The sequence below is a fragment of the Manis pentadactyla genome, chromosome 15, assembly GCF_030020395.1.
Source record: "Manis pentadactyla isolate mManPen7 chromosome 15, mManPen7.hap1, whole genome shotgun sequence".
Classification (NCBI taxonomy): Eukaryota; Metazoa; Chordata; class Mammalia; order Pholidota; family Manidae; genus Manis; species Manis pentadactyla.
In genome coordinates this window covers 55,682,303-55,700,207 of record NC_080033.1, presented here as the reverse complement: position 1 = coordinate 55,700,207, position 17,905 = coordinate 55,682,303, and the positions used below count along the sequence as shown (strand labels likewise).

The following is a 17,905-nucleotide window of genomic DNA, read 5'->3' as shown; positions in this document are numbered from 1 at the left end:
CACCTTTAGCCAATCATACCTCTCCACACCCCCTAAGATAGCTTGCCCACTCCTCCCCCTCCTAATCCCTTATAAGACCCCCACTTCCCCAACCGGGTGTGACTTCTCTGGTCTGTGACAAGAAGGCCACAGAAACTCACCCGGGGGGTATTTAAATAAATTACCTGGCCCTTTGTTGCCTCTCTTTGCCTGCTTATTCCGGCTAGAATTTATCTTACACTACCTCTTTATATTCATAAACCAGTCCCTGTTCTTTGCCTTCTAAACCAGCACTACCCAACAGAACTTTCTGCAATGTTTAAGTTATTCTATATCTGAATTAAAAAAAAAATCCATGATCCATGTTGTAGCAATTCTTGTGTAAGATATGAGGTTTAGGTTAAGATTTACCTTCTTGCCTATGGATGTTCAATTGCTCAAGCATCATTTGTTGAAAAGATAATGCCATTAGCAATATGGGCTTAGCAAGCCTTCAAGTGTCATTAATGAAACTTAAGAACTGAATTTTTTATTTTAATTTAACTGTGGGTAGTAGATACTGGATTGGACAGTGAAGCTCTAAACCCTTCCACTTTTCGGCTTAGTACTTTTCTTTCCCTAATACCTACCTTTTTTCTGGCTAATGTTTGTTTATTAATTAGCTAGGAACTTTCCACAAATAAGCAGTGCCTGATCTAACCCCCTTCATCTGGGTTTCAGGTCCTACTTGCTCTCATAGAGATCTGAATTTATCATATTTTATTGTTATTTCACTTGCAAGACTCACTAAACTATAAAATTCATAGGAGTAGGAAACATGCTGGATTTTTTCCCCCACTGAATCCTGAGCTATAGTAACAGACTGCCTTGAATATATTAAATATTTGTAGACTGTATTAATGAGTAATATTATTACTCTGAGTAAAAGAAAAAAATTAATTAGTTGCCAGAAAGTGGGTGGTATTTTCCAACAGCTTCAAAGTTTGAGTACTTTCATAGTTTCAAGAAATACATACTTCAGAAACTTCTCAATGTATAAGCATATCGAGAACATCTGAATTGTCCTTTGGCAGAAATTTTTCTAGAATTGGTGCTTAAGTGTCCTTCTCTTTTCATTTTAATGTAACACTAGCCCATGTATTGCAAACACAACTCTTTCAAATGACAGTGATCAAGCCAGCTGAATTCTAGGATGCCAATGTTGATAACTTAACTGGCTATATATTCTTCATCAGGGTTTATAAATATTGATAAAGCAGCTCATAAAATCCTAAATAATAATATTAGCTAATACTGACTGAACATTTACTATGTGTACATGCAAATACTAAGCCATGTTCTTTACATGCAATGTTTCATTCAATTCTCACATCGACTCTTGCGTCACATATTATTCTCATTTTACAAAAACAAACCAGAGGTAAAGGTCCTCCCATAATTAGCTTCTATCAACATCACATTCTTATTTCCAATATCGCCCTTAATGCATTCTAAAGTTATTTTATTTGTTTACTTGTTCATTGTCTCTTCTCAGTATAATGTAAGAAAGGCCCATGAGGGCAAGGACCTAGTTGGTCTTGTTCATCTCTGGATCCCCAGCATCATTATAATGTAGTGAGCAATCAAAAAGTAGTCATTGAAAGAGTAAAAGGATAGATGGATGAATAAATCAGGCAATGAACAACTCAATAAAAAGGTCTAGAAAAATTGATTCACCTGGCCAAAGATAAAATACAGCCCAGGATTTAAACCCAAGCAGCTTGGCTGCAGAGCCCCTATTAGTCACTTAGTTACTATTAAGTCCTGAATGTAGTTAAAGACCAAAGCTACATAGGGATGTGGCAGAAAAGACACACTGACCACCAGAGATGTACATACAGAGTTAGATAGTATACTATTATAAAGTTGTTGCTGAGGAAAGGCTGCCTAAAATGGAGTACTTTTGCCACTCCTATTGCATATAAGTAGGGCCATGTGATTACTACTGGCCAGGAGACTGTGAGTGGTAATAACTGGTAGTAATTTCCAGGTTCATATGTCTTATATACTCTCTTCCTTTTTCCCAGGAACAGTGGAGGCTGTGTGTTGAAGATGATAGCATCAAAGATGGACCGACCTTGGATTCATGAGGGACAGTATGAAAGAAAGTGAAAAACCTTAAAAAAAAAAAATCCTGAACCACTGAGAACTGGGGATTATTAATCATAACAGTTACCATACCATCCTTAATCCAAGAAAGCTTAAACTACAACAATGGTAAATAGGGTCTAAAATTTTTTTTATCAGGGCTATAAAGGTAGTAGGAAATAACACCTGACTTTATGTCTAAGACCAGGGTTTCTAAAAAGGCGTATTTTGAGACTTAAATGAGATAATGTAAAACTGCTTTAGAAAATGAAAAGCACTATGAAATTATAACATAACTGTAGCCTAAGAGGCAACACAGTACAATGGAAAGAGAACCAGCAAAGTCCTTAAGGACAAAAGACCTCGTTTAACAAAAGACCTGGACTTAAGATCTCTGTCAATTACATCATGTGTAATCTTAAATCATCTGTACTATGCACTTGCCCTGCCCTTTTTTTTTCCTTTGATCTTTTTTTTTAGGCTTTTTTTTAAAGGTATGATTGATATACACTCTTATGAAGGTTTCACATGAAATAACAATGTGGTTACTACATTTACCCATATTATCAAGTCCCCACCCATACCCCAATGCAGTCACTGTCCATGAGTGCAGCAAGATGCCACAGATCCACTATATGCCTTCTCTGTGCTCCACTGTTCTCCCCGTGATCCCCCACACCATGTGTACTAAACATAATACCCTTCAATCCCCTTCTCCCTCCCTCCCCACCCGCCCTCCCACACCCCTCCCCTTTGGTAACCAGTAGTTCATTCTTGGAGTCTCTGAATCTGTTGCCATTTTGTTCCTTCAATTTTGCTTCATTGTTACACTCCACAAATGAAGGAAATCATTTGGCCCTGCCCTTTTAAAAGAACTTTCGCAAATACTAAACAGTGAGAAAACATTTTGTAAACTATAAAGCACCATAAAAAATTCAACTCTTGCAGTTGGCAGCAGTACGTATCTACAAAATGTTCCTGAATTTGGCAATTTAAGTAGCATCTTGTCTTCTAGCAATTTGGGGATAAATGCCAATATTAAAACAAATGCTTTTTAAGTTATTTATTCTAAAACCTAAAAATTATTCTAAAAGATACAAAGAATCTGTAATATATTAAATCATCTAAATCAAATTTAGAAACGTAAGATCTGCAAGTCTCTTCCAATCCTAGTGACTGAAAATGTGCGTTTTCACTACAGAACTCAAATGTAAACTACTGACTTTAAAGAGATAATTCTGCCATACCTGGATTAGTATTAGAAAAATAATCTGATTAAATACTCATTATAGGCTATGTTAAATTTATTTAAAATAATGAGGTATGTGAGGGGGACTTGGTGATGGGGGGGTCTAGTAAATATAATGTTCCTCGTGTAATTGTAGATTAATGATACCCTCAAAAAAATTTATTTAAAGATTAATTTCATGACAAGTAAACAATTTAGTTTCATTTTGGACTAAATTGCATCTCTCAATTTTGCCTGTGCATTCTGAAGGCACCTGTAAGTCCGGGGAGAGGAAATCCCAGGGTAAAATACCTCTAAAAACGGAAATCAGTCAAAGGGAGAAATAAAGTTTAAAACCCGTTTATTGCTTACAAACTGCAGTCCAGCGCGGTCTCTTTTCCCTGCTCCTGAAACAGCAAGCAAGCAAGCCAGCCTGCCCCTCCCTTAAACTCTCAGGTTCAGACAAACCCTTAGTTACCCAGGTAATTACCCACTGACATGGAGATGAACTTCTCTCCACCCCTGAGGATATACAAATGCACTAAAGCCTGGCGAGATAATCTGGAGATGTTACAATTTTACCCACAGCACCATAGAAATTTTTTACCCCAACACAAAAACACTGTTAAGTGTGAAACAAAAAAACCCCACCAGGAAGTTGGAAGATTCTTAACAGTGCTGCAAAAAATTCTGCAGTCCCTAACCATGAACCATAAAAGGACGAGACTATATATATCATTTTCTATCAGTCCAATTTAATAAAATAATATTCAGTTTCTATTCTGTACTCTCTGTTCACAAATTCAGATTACAGAAAACACAAGAATATTTTGTATTTCATAAATGTAAGTAGACACTGGCTGCACGGTTCTTATAGCATCCCTGAAGTAGAAAGCAATTCATTTGACAACATTCAACACCTATTTATGATTTAAAAGAACAAAAATAAAAAACATGCCAGCAAAAATAGGATAAGGGAACATCCTTAATCTGACAAGAAGTACTTTAAAAAACAAACAGAAAACCCACAGAAAGTCTATAGCTAATAAATTACTCAGTGGTACAATAAATGCTTTCCCCTTAAATTCGGGGGTGGAGGGGTGGGGGGGAAACAAGGATGTACTCCATCACCACTTTAATTGAACAATGTACTAGGAAGTCCTGATCAACTCAACAAGGCAAGAAAAAGAAATAAAAGATACAATGATTAGGAAAGGATTCTGATGGAGGGTAGGAAAGCACCTGAAGTCTGTCTCCCTACCTACTGAAGCCTTACAACTTTCAGAAGAAGGCATGGGGGATAAATTTCAGTTAATTTTAGTAAATTTCAGCTATTAGCAGCTACTTATCCCCTACCCCACCAGTCACAAGGCATGTTCCTGTGCACCACCCTGCACTGCACCTTGTGGGCAAAAGGAATCCTGGTCCTCTAAATATCAGAGATCTGTTCTCTTTGATTGATTGCTGATTGCTAATTGCTGATTGCTGCTGGCAGCCATTGTTGTTGTACCTTCCCCATTGTTGCAAGCCGCTTCTCTGGCTGAGGTTATTTTCAGGGGATTTAAAGGGCTAGCCCTCTTCCTCCACATCATTTTCCTTTTCCTCATCTGTAAGCCATACATTAAAGACTAGCATACTAAAAACAACTGCACATTTGAGGAAAATAAGAAAGCAATCACCCATGCTCAGGCAAAGGCTCAGAAAATACCTTAAGTTTACACCTCAGGCTTACCCTGGGCAAAGAAAAGGCCTACAACAATAAAAAAACCAAAACAGTAACAAAAAAACAGCAAGCCCTGTGGAAGGGGGAGAATCTGATTTCCAGTTGTAAATTCACAACTTTACATAACTTAAGGAATAAGAAAAAGAACAAACTAAACCTATAGCTAGCAGAAAGAAGATAATAAAAGTAAGAGCTGAGATAAGTTAGAGGATAGAAAAAGAGAAAATCAATGAAACAAAATTTTGGATTTTTGAAAAGATCAACCAAATCGACAAACCATTAGATAGATGGACTGAGAAAAAAAAGGGAGAAGATTCAAATTAATAAAACCATAAATGAAAGTGAGGACATTACTATAAATTCTACTAAAATAAAAAGGATTATAAGAGTACTAGGAAGAATTTCATGCCAACAAATTGGATAACCTAGATTAAACAGACAAACTTCTACAAACACAAAACCTACTGGAACTAAATCATGAAGAAATAGAAAAAACAACCTAAGTATTCCTAAGACTGAATGAGTATTCAAAGATCTCTTGGAAAAAAAAAAAGCTCTGGACTCAGAGAATTCAACCAAACTTTTAAAGAATAACTACCACCAATTTTCTCAACCTTTTCTAATAAATTGAAGAGGAGGAAACATCTCCTAATTCATCCTACAATACTAAAGCCAGCATTACCCTTACATCAAAGTCAGACAAAGACACTACAAGAAAACTACAGACCAGTATCTGTTATGAACATTGATGCAAAAATTCTCAACACAGCACTGGCAAACCAAATTTAGCTACATATTAAAAGGACCAAATGGGATTTATTCCTGGAAGGCAAGAATGGTACAACATATGCTCATCAATCAATGTGACATAACACATTAACAAAAGAAGGGAGGAAAACCCCAAAATCACCTCAAATTGGCTCAGAAAAGGTATTTTTCAAAATTCAACATCATTTCATGATTAAAAAACTCAACAAACCAGTAATAAAAGTAAATTACCTCAACATAATAAAAGCCATATATGAAGAACCCACAGTGAACATTACATTCAATGGTGAAAAACAAATTTTTCCTCTAAGATCAGGAACAACTCAAGGATGTCTGCTTTCACCACTTCTACAGTACTAGAAGTTATAGCCAAGCAACTAGGGAACAAAAAGAAATGAAAGGCATCCAAATTGGAAAGAAAGAAGTAACATATCTCTGTTCACAAGTGATATGACCTTATACATAGAAGACCCTAATGATTCCACAAAAAAGTGTTAGCTCTAACAAATAAATTCAACAAATTAGCAGAACTAAAAGTCAGTTGCATTTCTGTATGTGAACAATGAATGACAGGAAAAGAAAACTATGAATACAATTCCATTCACAATAGCATCAAAAAGAATAAAATACTCAGGAATCAGTTTAACTAAGGAGGTGAAAGACTTGTGCAATGAAAACTGTAAAAAACTGCTAAAAGAATTTAAGGAAGGCACAATAACTAGAAGCACATCTAATGTTCATAGAATGAAAGATTTATTTTGTTAAGATGTTAATACTACCTAAAGCAATCTACCAATTCAATGCAATTCCTATTAAACTCCCAATGGTGTTTTCTGGATAAATAGAAAAACCCATTCTAAAGTCCTATGAACTCTCAAGGGACCTTGAATAGCCAAAGCAATCTCCAAAAACAAAGAATAAATCTGGAGGACTCACAATTCCAAATTTCAAGTTAAATTCCAAATTTCAAAACTTGTCACAAAGCTATAGTAATTCAAAGACTGTGAGACTAGCATAAAAACAGACATAGAAACCAATGGAATAGAACAGGAAGTCAGAAATAAACCCTTGTATATATGGTCAAGTGACTTTTTATAATGGTGTTAAGGACTGTTCAATGGCTAAGGATACTGGGGCCCCTTTTCAACAAATGGTACAGGGATAACTGGTTATCTACATATGGAAGAATAAAGTTGGACCCATGCCTCACACCACACACAAAAATTAACACAAATGAATAAAAGACCTAAAAGTATGACTTAAAATATACAACACTTAAAAGAAAATATAAGGTAAAAATTTCATGACACTGGGTTTAGCAATGCTCTCCTGTAGGTGATACTAAAGACAGAGGCAAAAAAATAAAAAACATAAATTGAACCTCCTTAAATTAAAATTTAGTGTATCAAAGGACATTAACACAGTAAAATGGCAACCTAAAGAATGGGAGACAATATTTATAAATCAAGTATCTGATTATACAGACACACACACACACAAGAATATATGAAGAATTCTTAAAACTTGAATTAAGAAACAAACTAATTCAAAAACTGGGCAAAGGACGTAACTAGACATTTCTCTAAAGAAAATATACAAATGACCAATAAACACATGAAAAGATGCTCACATTACTGATAATTAGAGAAATGCAAATCCATACTACAAGATACCACCTTACACTTATTAGGATTGCTATCATCAAAAAAACAAGAAAGAAGCATTAGACGTAGAAAAGTTAGAACCTTTGTGTAATGTTAGTGGGAATGGGGGTTCTGCCAAAAATTAAACATATGATCCAGCAATTCCACTTTTGGGTATATATGCAAAAGAACTGAAATCAGGGTCTTGAAATAATATTTGAAAACCCATGTTCATTAACAGTGCTATTTACCATACCTGAAATGTGAAAGCAACCCAAGTGTCCATTGACGGATGAATAGATAAGCAAAATGTGTATATAATGAAATATTATTCAGCCTTAAAAAGGAATTCTGATATATGCTACAAGAATGAACCTTAAGGACATGTAACTAAGTGAAATAAGCCAGTCACAAAAAGATACTGTGTAGTTGCACTTATACCAGTACTCAAAGTAGTCAAAATCAAAGCAGAAAACAGAACGGTGGTTTATAGAGACTGAGGGGAGGGAGAAGTCGGGTACAGACTTTTGATTTTATAAGATGAAAAGAGCTATGGAGATAGATGGTGGTGACGGCTGCACAACATTCTGAATGTATTTAATACCACTGAGCTGTACACTTAAAAATGGTTAAGATGGTAAATTTTATGTGTATTTTACCACAATAAAAATTTCAGGAAAAAAAAAAGGTATAAAGATTAGACAGAAAGAAGTAAAACTGTCATTATTCAAAGATGATCTGACTTTTTAGAAAACCGAAAAGAAGCTAAAATAAACTACTAGGTCAAGGAATATAAAGTCAACACTAAAAAAAATCAATTGCATTTCTGCACCCTAGAAACAAAAATTCAAAGATGAAATTAAACATACAATTTAAAAATTGCATTAAAAAAACACTCAGCACTAGAAATACAAGATGTGAATGATTTCTACACTGAAAACTATAAAACACTGCTAAGAGGAATTAAAGAATATCAAAATAAATGAAGAGATAGACCAGGTCCATGGATTGGAAGTGTTAATATTATTAAGAGGTCAATTCTCTCCAAACGGACCTATACTTTCAAGGTAATCCTAATCAAAATCCCAGCAGGGTTTTTTTGTTTTTGTTTTTGTTTTTTACTTTTTTTTGAGATGGAGAGTGAAAACACTGATTCTAAAAATTTAAACAGAAATGCCAAGGACCTAGAATAGCCAAAACAATCTTAAAGAATATTCACACTACCAAATCATCAAAATTTACTCTAAACTCATTGTAGCTAAGACAATATAGTGATGGTACTAAGATTCCAATGGCATGAAATGAAGAATTAAGAAAGAGAGCCACAGGTCACCTGATTTATGACAAAGGTACCAATGTAGTACAGTAGAAAAATGTTGGACTTTTCAATAATGGTACTGAGTCAACTTCTATCCATAAGAAAAAAATGTATCTTAATCCTTACTTTTACTGTATGTACAGAAATCAATCTGAGATCACAGACCTAAATGTAAAAGGTAAAACAAAAAATATTCAGGATAAAACACAAGAGACTGTCTTCATAACCCTGGTAAGCAAAGGGTCTTTAACAGGATATAAAAGCCCTACCCATGGAAAAGAAGACTGACAGTTTGGACTTTATTAAAACTAAAAACTTCCATTCATCATTTAATTAAAGACACAGTTAAACAGATGAAGAAGCAAGCAAAAGACTAGGAGCGAAAACTTCATTTGCAACACATGCGCCTGACAAAGGAATATATCTAATATATTAAAAACCCCTACAAATCAGTAACGAAAAGAGAGAGACAATTAATTTAAAAGTTGGCCAGGAGATGTGAACAGACACTTTGCAAAAGAGAACAGTGAAATGTCTCATAATCATATGAAAAGATGTTCACCATCAGTGGTCATCAAGAAACCACGAATTAAAACCAGTGTGATGTTTCTACATCCCTACCAGAATGATTAAAATGAAAAGACCAATGACTAAGTGTTGATGTTGCTGAGGATGTGGAGCAATTGCAACTTTCATACATGGCTGGTTAGGAGTACAAATTAGTACAGCTACTTTGAAATACCAGCAATTCCACTACTGGACATACGTCCAAAAAAGTGAATGCTCTGTCTATGAAAAGATATGTATGAGAGAAAAAAAAAAAAAAGCACATAGCAGCTTTATTCACAGTGGTCCAAAACTGGACATAAACCAAGTATCTATGAACAGGATGAGAGATAAAGAAACTGTAGCAAATTCACACACTGGAATACTACACAGCAATGAAAAAACTACAAAAACCAATATAGATGAATCTCACAGTCATAATGCTGAATAAAAGAAACTAGACAGAAAATAACACATACTATGATTCCATTTACATGAAATTCAAGAAAAAAAATAATTTATAGTGTTATGAGGTCAGAAGCATGATTACCTTTGGTTGGGGAGTAAAAACCAGGAAGGGCACAAGGGAGCCTTCTGGGTGCCAAAAAGTTCTGTATCTTAACCTTTGTGATAGTTCTATGGATATATGAGTCTGTGTATATGTTTGTGGGTACACACACATGTCAAAAATTCATTGAACTGTACATTTTAAGACTTATTTCAGTGATGTATTCTTAATACAGCAATGTTAAAAAAAAAGTCAGCACATATGCAGCAAAACAAGGCATATATTTCCTAGACTTGAGAACCAAGCACACCAATCTTATGCATGATGATCAGACCAGTCTGGAATGGCAATTGATACTGTCCTCTTTCTCTTTCTGAGTATTAAAAAATCCTTAGAATAGCAGAGAAATCTAGTCTTCTTAATTGCTGGAAAAGGGCCATCTCTATTAGTGGGGAAAAATGAGGTCTCAGAAGTGGGCATATAAACAGAATGTTCTAAACAAAGCACACAAACCTGCAGGTGTGGTGGTATGTAGTATCAGGCATCAGTTTCATTTCCAATTTGAGATGACCCGCTCTCATCATGTAATATATATTTTTCTCTTGATATTAGGAAGAGAACTTTTGGATAAAGACAGTGGAATAACTACCTTCTTCCCCCAATATCTAACAAAATAAGCAAAATATGTGTGGGGGTTGAGGGGTGAGTTAACAGCCAAAAATCTACCAGTAACAGCCAAACAAACACAGAAAAACTTTTGAGCTATGAACTTCCAAAGTGGGAGGTGGTGGACAGGAGTGTCAAACAGAAGATTCTGATGTAGTGTGGCAGAGCTGCCAACCAACTCATACTTTCATCTACGAGAAAGAGTAATTAGAAAAAATGAGTACATGAAATTAATGATAAACTAATGGAATAAAAAGTAATAAAGTGAGAAAATAAAATTATCAGAGAATGTGAACAAATGCTAACTAATCGGTAGCAAAATAGACCAAAGTTGTAAGGAAGGCAGCTCTGAGGAAAGTCAAGTAAAAACTTTCCGTCTACAATAAAAGATCTACATTCTGCTCCAGGGCCTTTGGCAAAGGCAGAAAAGGTCAGGAGTGCTTACCATCTTCCAAAACTTGCGTTATACTACGGGAACAAGGAAAGCTCATGGAAATGTGATATATACTTGAGTACTGGGAGTGGGCCATAATACATGATACTGTCCACTCTCTTGAGCCAAACCCAACAAGGCCTGTCCTGAACTACTTCTCTACCTCTTCAGCCTTACTCCCTTAGGCCATAGACCAAAGCTCTTAAGAACAAAATGGGGGGAGGGGGGAGGCATGGCAATCAGGCAACCATAGTACATATATTTTGGTTTTGTTTTTATTTAATAAAAAAAGGAACAAATTATGCAAAAGACATTTGAAGAATATGATAAAACCTCTCGCTTAATACACACACACAATCCAGAAACTGATTGCCAGTGAATGCTCCACTCTTAACAAATTTAAGAATATTAATTCAGTAAATCGTGAGACCAAATATAATAAAATATCAAATAAATGGGAAATGAAGCCAAGGAATCAAATTAAAATTTAAAACACAACTGCAGATCTAAAATCTGAATTAGAAACAGCAAGTGACAAATAGATCAAAAACATGGGGGGCAAAGCTTTAAAGAAGAAGACCACTATAAAGACATTCAGTATCCACAGAAGAAAATACAGGTATGGAGAATAGACAAAAACAAGTTCAATATCTGAATAGTAATTGGAGTCTCAGAAGTAACAGGCAAAGCAAATGGAACAGGAGCTACAGATACATAATACAGAAAAATTTTCTTGCACGAAAGAAGAATGAATCTCAGATTATAAGGGAGCATCATAGGTACCGGGAAAGACTGATAAAGAACCATCAATATCCAGACATACTCTGGGGTTAAGTCAGTAATTTCAACTCTAATGATAAAATTCTTCAAACAACAAGTTGGGAAAAAAGTCACTCACAATGGGAACATAAAACATTGATCAGAAATCAGAAGTGTTAAGTCTCCTCTTAACAAAGAATCAGTTTTTAATTAAAGGAATAAATTATCTGGCCTCCCAAAAAATTTCTGTTAATTTAAGCATTTTTAAATAATTCCTTTCCAGTAAGAAAAGTCAAAGATACAGGAAACAAAGCAGTTTCTCCTTAATCAAATTTTAAAAAGGTCTCATTTAAAAGCAAAATAAGACTCTAATAAAAAATGGCAAAATTCCTATGTTGATTTTTCCTCACATTTTTTCTTTTGGCTTTATTGAGGGACAACTGACACACAGCACTGTATAAATTTAAAGTATACAGCATAGTGACTTGATTTACATATATTGTTAGTTGATTACTATGATAAATTTAGTTAATATCCATCACCTCACATAGCTGTCAGAAAGAGAAAGAGAAAGGAAAAAGGTTTTTCCCTTGTTACAAGAACTTTTAGTATCTACTCTGAACAACTTTCAAATATACCATACAGCAGTATTAACTACAGTCATCATTTGTACATTATACATCCTCAGGACTTACTTATAACTGGAAGTTTGTACTTTTTGACAACCTTCATCCAGTTCCCCTACTGCATCCTCCTGCCTCCAATCTTTTTCAGTAACTGTCATTTTAAACCCACCTAAAATGTTAAGCTTTGTCAAGAACTATGAAACATGTTTAGGTAATAATGATAAATCATAAAGCATGGCCAGCACAGGAAATTATAGTTCATAAATTCTATCTGTTCAAATTCACTTCACTATAATACACAATGCCATAAAACAAATTCTGAGAAAATGGGTGACTCAAGATTATTATAGATAGCCATTCTGATGTTTAAATACATAGACAACAAACATGTTCTCAAACATTCATGAATTTAAGGAATACAGAATCCAAACAAAAAACAAAAACAGTTCATGAAATAAAATAAAACAGAATTATTAATAATCTTTGAATCCAACTAAGTTAAACTATGGGGTTGAGGGGAGATGGCTCTGATCTGAAAGGAAAAATAATACAAGCAACAAATTCAGGAGACAGAAGGTAGAGCAGGGGGAAGAAGTTTAAGAGAAACAATTACCTCATCTTTCAGAGTAAGGAGTCAATACATACCACCTAAATCTAAAACAACTATTCAGTCTCTCAAGAATTTATTTAATCTCTCTGACCTTAGAAAGATCTTTTAGGACCTCTTAGAGTGAAGAACAGTATCTAAGGCTCAGTAGTTCTAACTTTTACTTTTACTTTCACCCTGGAGAGAAGCATTGTTTCATTCTTTAAATGTTTAACTCAAATAAAATTAAAGTTAATATCTAACTGTTATGACTCAAAAATAACATATTAAATATATTTCATATACTCAAACATGTAAGTTTTACCATTTCACTTAATTTTTTTCTACTAAATTCAAATAAATGTTTTAATTACAAAGATATTCAGTATAATCCTATCCTTAAAAAATCCACTCATTTTTCTTGTCATCCATAGTCTTCCACTAAATATACACAGAATTATTTGGAATGTTAATCAAATGTTAACACCTGCTTATATCTGAGGAGTTTAGATTTGGGGTAATATATTGCTTTATTCCTTCTACTTTTCTGCATTACTTGGATTTTAAACAAGCATATAGATGATAGATAGATGATAGATAGCTAGATTAGATAGACAGATAGATAGATAATGTATAAACATAATACAGTTTATTTTTTTTAATCATAAAAACAAATGTTTGACCATTAGAATCTCCTTTCCCAGAGCTTCCCCAGCCAGAGTCAGTCCAGAACCAGAACATTTTTTGGCCTAGCAAAAAAATACCTCAATGTGGAAGTGCTGCCATATCAACAAGGACATAAAATCTCAAAAGAGGCTTTCTAGCTTTGAATTTTCTTTGGGCTCAGAAGCACTTAACTAAATAGACTTGATCATTAACAGATGTATGGGATCTGCAAAACCCGCCCTAACTCATACCTTCACAACAGGATGTCCCCCAGTAGATGCTTTTACTGCTCCTCGGCTACCTTCAGTTTCATAATGGGCTCGATGATGAGTTTTAGGTTGCACTTCTATTTTCAGTTCACACTGTCCAAAATGAGTTGGTAAAGGCCAGTCTAGTGGAGGTAATGAAGATGTGCTATAAAAAAAAAACACACATACAAAGATGCATTTCACTATGTTATTAATACCAAGCAGTAATTAAAATCATTTCTATGCCAGCACCAACATTTCTTCCTGTGATCTCTGAAATGAAGTATTCCAAAATAAAACTTCACTTAGTAAGTTATAACACTGGATATGGTGGGTGCTTAAGAAATATAATTCTTTAACCTGAAGAATAAAAACAACTTTATCTACTTTTTGGTTTCCTCTATTTTTTTAAAAAGGACAAATTTTAACATTTCACAAAATTGTAACTGTTTATCAACTATGTGTACATAATTACAAAAATAATCAAAATAGTAATAATCTGATTTTTTTAAAGCAAATATGCACAACTTTGTGTATGTGTATCAGTATCTCTCCAAGGATCCCTATCCCCCAGTGTATCTCCCTCCCTGGTATGCAGCTACTGCAGTCAATCTGTTGTACATGTTGCTTCTCCAATGTCCTTCCTATTACTCTTTCCCTATCAATCTGAAATACTGCTTAGAATCAGCAGCACATTGCAATTTAAGATAAAAATTTAATTTCAGTACATACTTGGCTGAAAAAAATCTAAGGCTTATCACTGTAGCACCTCCAAATGTCAACTTCAGAGACAAATGTCAATTGATCAATAAGATACTTTAAACAGCTTAATGGGCTACAGGATGATTTAGATACATTAACATTGAAAATACGGAATTAGAAGAAAAACAATCTATATATCTATAAGTCAAATATTAATGGATCTAAAGCTAGAATGATTTGTATTTTTAAAGAAATACCTTCTTAGTGATTGGTGAAATAGGACTTTTAAATAAAGTCTCTTCTACCACTGAAATGCTATCATGTCTGCCACTATGAATTTCTAAATTACTTCACTGCTTCCTTGAATGTCCTCAGCCTAATTTTACTAGCTACTATGAAGTTTAAAAGTATTAATTCTTATCAGTATGAAACACCAACTCACTGTCAACTCTCAGCTAGATTCTGCACTTACTCTGCAGACTTAAATAACCTCCTAAAAAGACTAAGATAATCTTCAGAAGCAGAGTGATGGGCACAAAGGTGTCTTTAAATACTGTAATTATACATTATACTTTTCTAAACATCTGGATCCAGAAATAAACATTCATGCCAATGAAAAAGCATTAAAAAAATAAATAAAATAAACAGATCCAATTCCATGTGGGGATTTAATACATGATAAAAGATATCTTTTCCAAACCATTATAAACTAGATTAAAGCCCTTAGAAAATAAAGTTGTTACACTTTTCTTTACTCCAGTCCTTAGCTGGACCCAAGAATGTATTATATAAACTATACTGTATTATATAAATGTGATATAAATTTGATTGTATTATATAAATACAAATATTACATATATTTTGTTATATATATATATATAAATGATATATAAAAAACTTTATTAGAAACATGTGAAAGCTGGATTTTTATTTTTAATTATTTTGAAGTAGGGTAAGGCTTTCAAATATGATACAAAATCCAAAAGCCATAAATAAAAAAACAAATTTGAATATATAAAATTTAAACATTTCTCTATAACTAAAAAAATCACAAACTTATAGTCAAAAGACAACAAATAAATTATGAAACACTTGCCACAAATATGAAAAAGCCAATTAATTTGCATATTCAGCCCTTAAAAATATAAAAAAACCTATTCCCAATTAGTTTAAAGCTTTCGTAGATAAGATTCCTTCTAGAATTCTTAAATGTAACTTGTTATTATCTACAATTTGTTATCTATACACTTTTAAAATGATAACTCTAACCTATCTGAACACTTCTAAGACTCAAAGCAAATAAATGTGGACTTTAAAGCTATTGTCTGGAAGAAACAGAATGAAAAAGAAGAAGAGGAAAAATGGTAAAACCATTCCATACAGATAACGTCTGCCACCAGTAACCCACAAGCATGAAAAATGACTGGTAGCCATTCCCATCAACTCACCGAAATATAGGGGTGTGGCCAGGTTTTGGTTTGCTCCAGGTAAAATGTGAAGGAACTGAAAGATATTGGTCACCAGACGAATCTTTCTTTAACGGATACTGAGATCCAAGGCCATCATCTATCGAAGTCTCTCGGGATGGTGATAAACTCCCTTGGTCATCTGAACAGAGTTCTAATTTTCCTGGTAGTACAGTAGCTTGATCTTCGGAAGTCTTCCTTGTTTTCAGAGGGATATCAGTCTCTACACAGTACTGAAATGGAAAAAGTGCAGGACCAAGGCCTGATCCACCCTGGAGAGAAGCATTGAGCCAGGTATCTTCTGTTACACTTCCCCTGGGGGAGTGACTGGGAGAAGGAACAGGTGAGTGATGGGGTGAAAGGGACCCAGCATAACAAACATCAGCACTAGAGTGCCGCCGTTTCCCACAGGGGGAAGTAGGCCTTGATGAGGGTCCTGAGGCTGGCCTGGGGCTCAACCAATTCTCATCAGTGACACTAGATCTAGGAGAGTGGCAAGGAGATTGCCTGGGTGATAAGGAGTGTCCAAGTCCATACTGTTGATGCCAGGACTCTTCTCCAGGGCAGCCTCCTGGAGAGCCACCAGGAGAAGTCAGAGGAGATCCGAGAGTAAATCGGGCAGCAGCTTCATTCAACTCTGAATCCACATCATCATAAATATGTGAAAGAGATTCACAAGAAGATGCATCTGAGAACCAGCTCCTAGAAGAGATGCTGCTGGCAGGACTAGGGCTAAGGGAAGACTCCCGGTAGGATGGCTCAAGAGGAAGATAGAGATGATCTCTAGAAGGCCTTTCCAAAAATTCCCTTTCTGGGTCATTTATGTGTACATCATCTTCATGAGCATCTATTTCTTGATGACAGTTAGGAGAGATGGATGTGATTTGAATACTTGGACACTCAAAGGGTTTGGGACCACCTAATGGACTGTATTTAGATTCAGGAATCTCACAACTTCCTTCGTAGTTTTTATGACCTTGGAACTGAAACGATGGTGACAAAACAGAAGAGTGAGACGGTAGTCCATGATGGGGTAAGCAAAGTGGTGAATTTAAAGTAGATGGAGGTGGATCTACATTAAAGATGTAAATGGATGCACAATCATCTGGCTCAAGATCTATGGGGGGAAAGAAAAAATAAATAAAAATCAAAAAAAGAAAATTTAGATGTACAAATTAGATGAGGAAGTAAGTAATAATCTTGAAAGAAGAGGGACATAAAATGTACATTATTAACTCTACTAAAAAGTGATGTGTGTGTGTTTTTATATTCAAATCACTTCTTTACCAGCACCAACAATATGTGTTTTTTAAAAAATGCACCTGGTTATTTCTGCAGATACACATTATTTTTACATATTTATACAATTGACCCTTAAATAATGTGAGGGTTAAGGGCACCAACACCTGGGCAGTCGAAAACCTCCACATAACTTATGATGCTCCTAAACTTGACTACTACTTACTTATAGCCTACTGTTAACCGGAAACCTTACCAATCACATAAAGTCAATTAACACATATTTTGTATGTCATATGTATACTACACTGAATTCTTACAATAAAGGCAATTAGAGAAAAGAAAATGTTTTTTCAAATTGTTGCAAATCTCCAAAAAGTTTTCCAATATATTTACTGAAAAAGACATGTAAGTGGACCCATGCAGTTCGAACCTATGTTTTTCAAGGGTCAACTATATATGTAGCAGTACGTGTATTTTTTTTTCCTTATCCACATTTTCCAAAATGAGAATCAGAAAACATTCTCTGAAAACAAAAATGCTTTTATATAAGAAATCATCATATCGACAACTCTAAAAGACATTCATAGAATTATAGATTTATATAATCGTATAAATTTAGCCTCATCTGCTGGTTTAAATGGAGTAAAGGATAAAACAACCTTTGAAAAGTT

General features: G+C 34.5%; 1 protein-coding gene across 4 annotated transcripts in view; it reads right to left on the bottom strand.

Moving 5' to 3' along the window:
* The window catches only part of NFATC3 (nuclear factor of activated T cells 3), a 134,024-nt gene that overhangs the window by 69,797 nt on the left and 46,322 nt on the right, over positions 1-17,905 (bottom strand). For all 4 annotated transcript variants that reach the window (XM_057492831.1, XM_057492832.1, XM_036897546.2 and 1 more), the window contains 2 exons: positions 15,975-17,109; positions 13,828-13,990 (listed from right to left, as the gene is read on the bottom strand). In XM_057492831.1, coding sequence (XP_057348814.1) covers positions 13,828-13,990; positions 15,975-17,109 — 1,298 coding nt within the window. The remainder of the gene's footprint in view (positions 1-13,827; positions 13,991-15,974; positions 17,110-17,905) is intronic.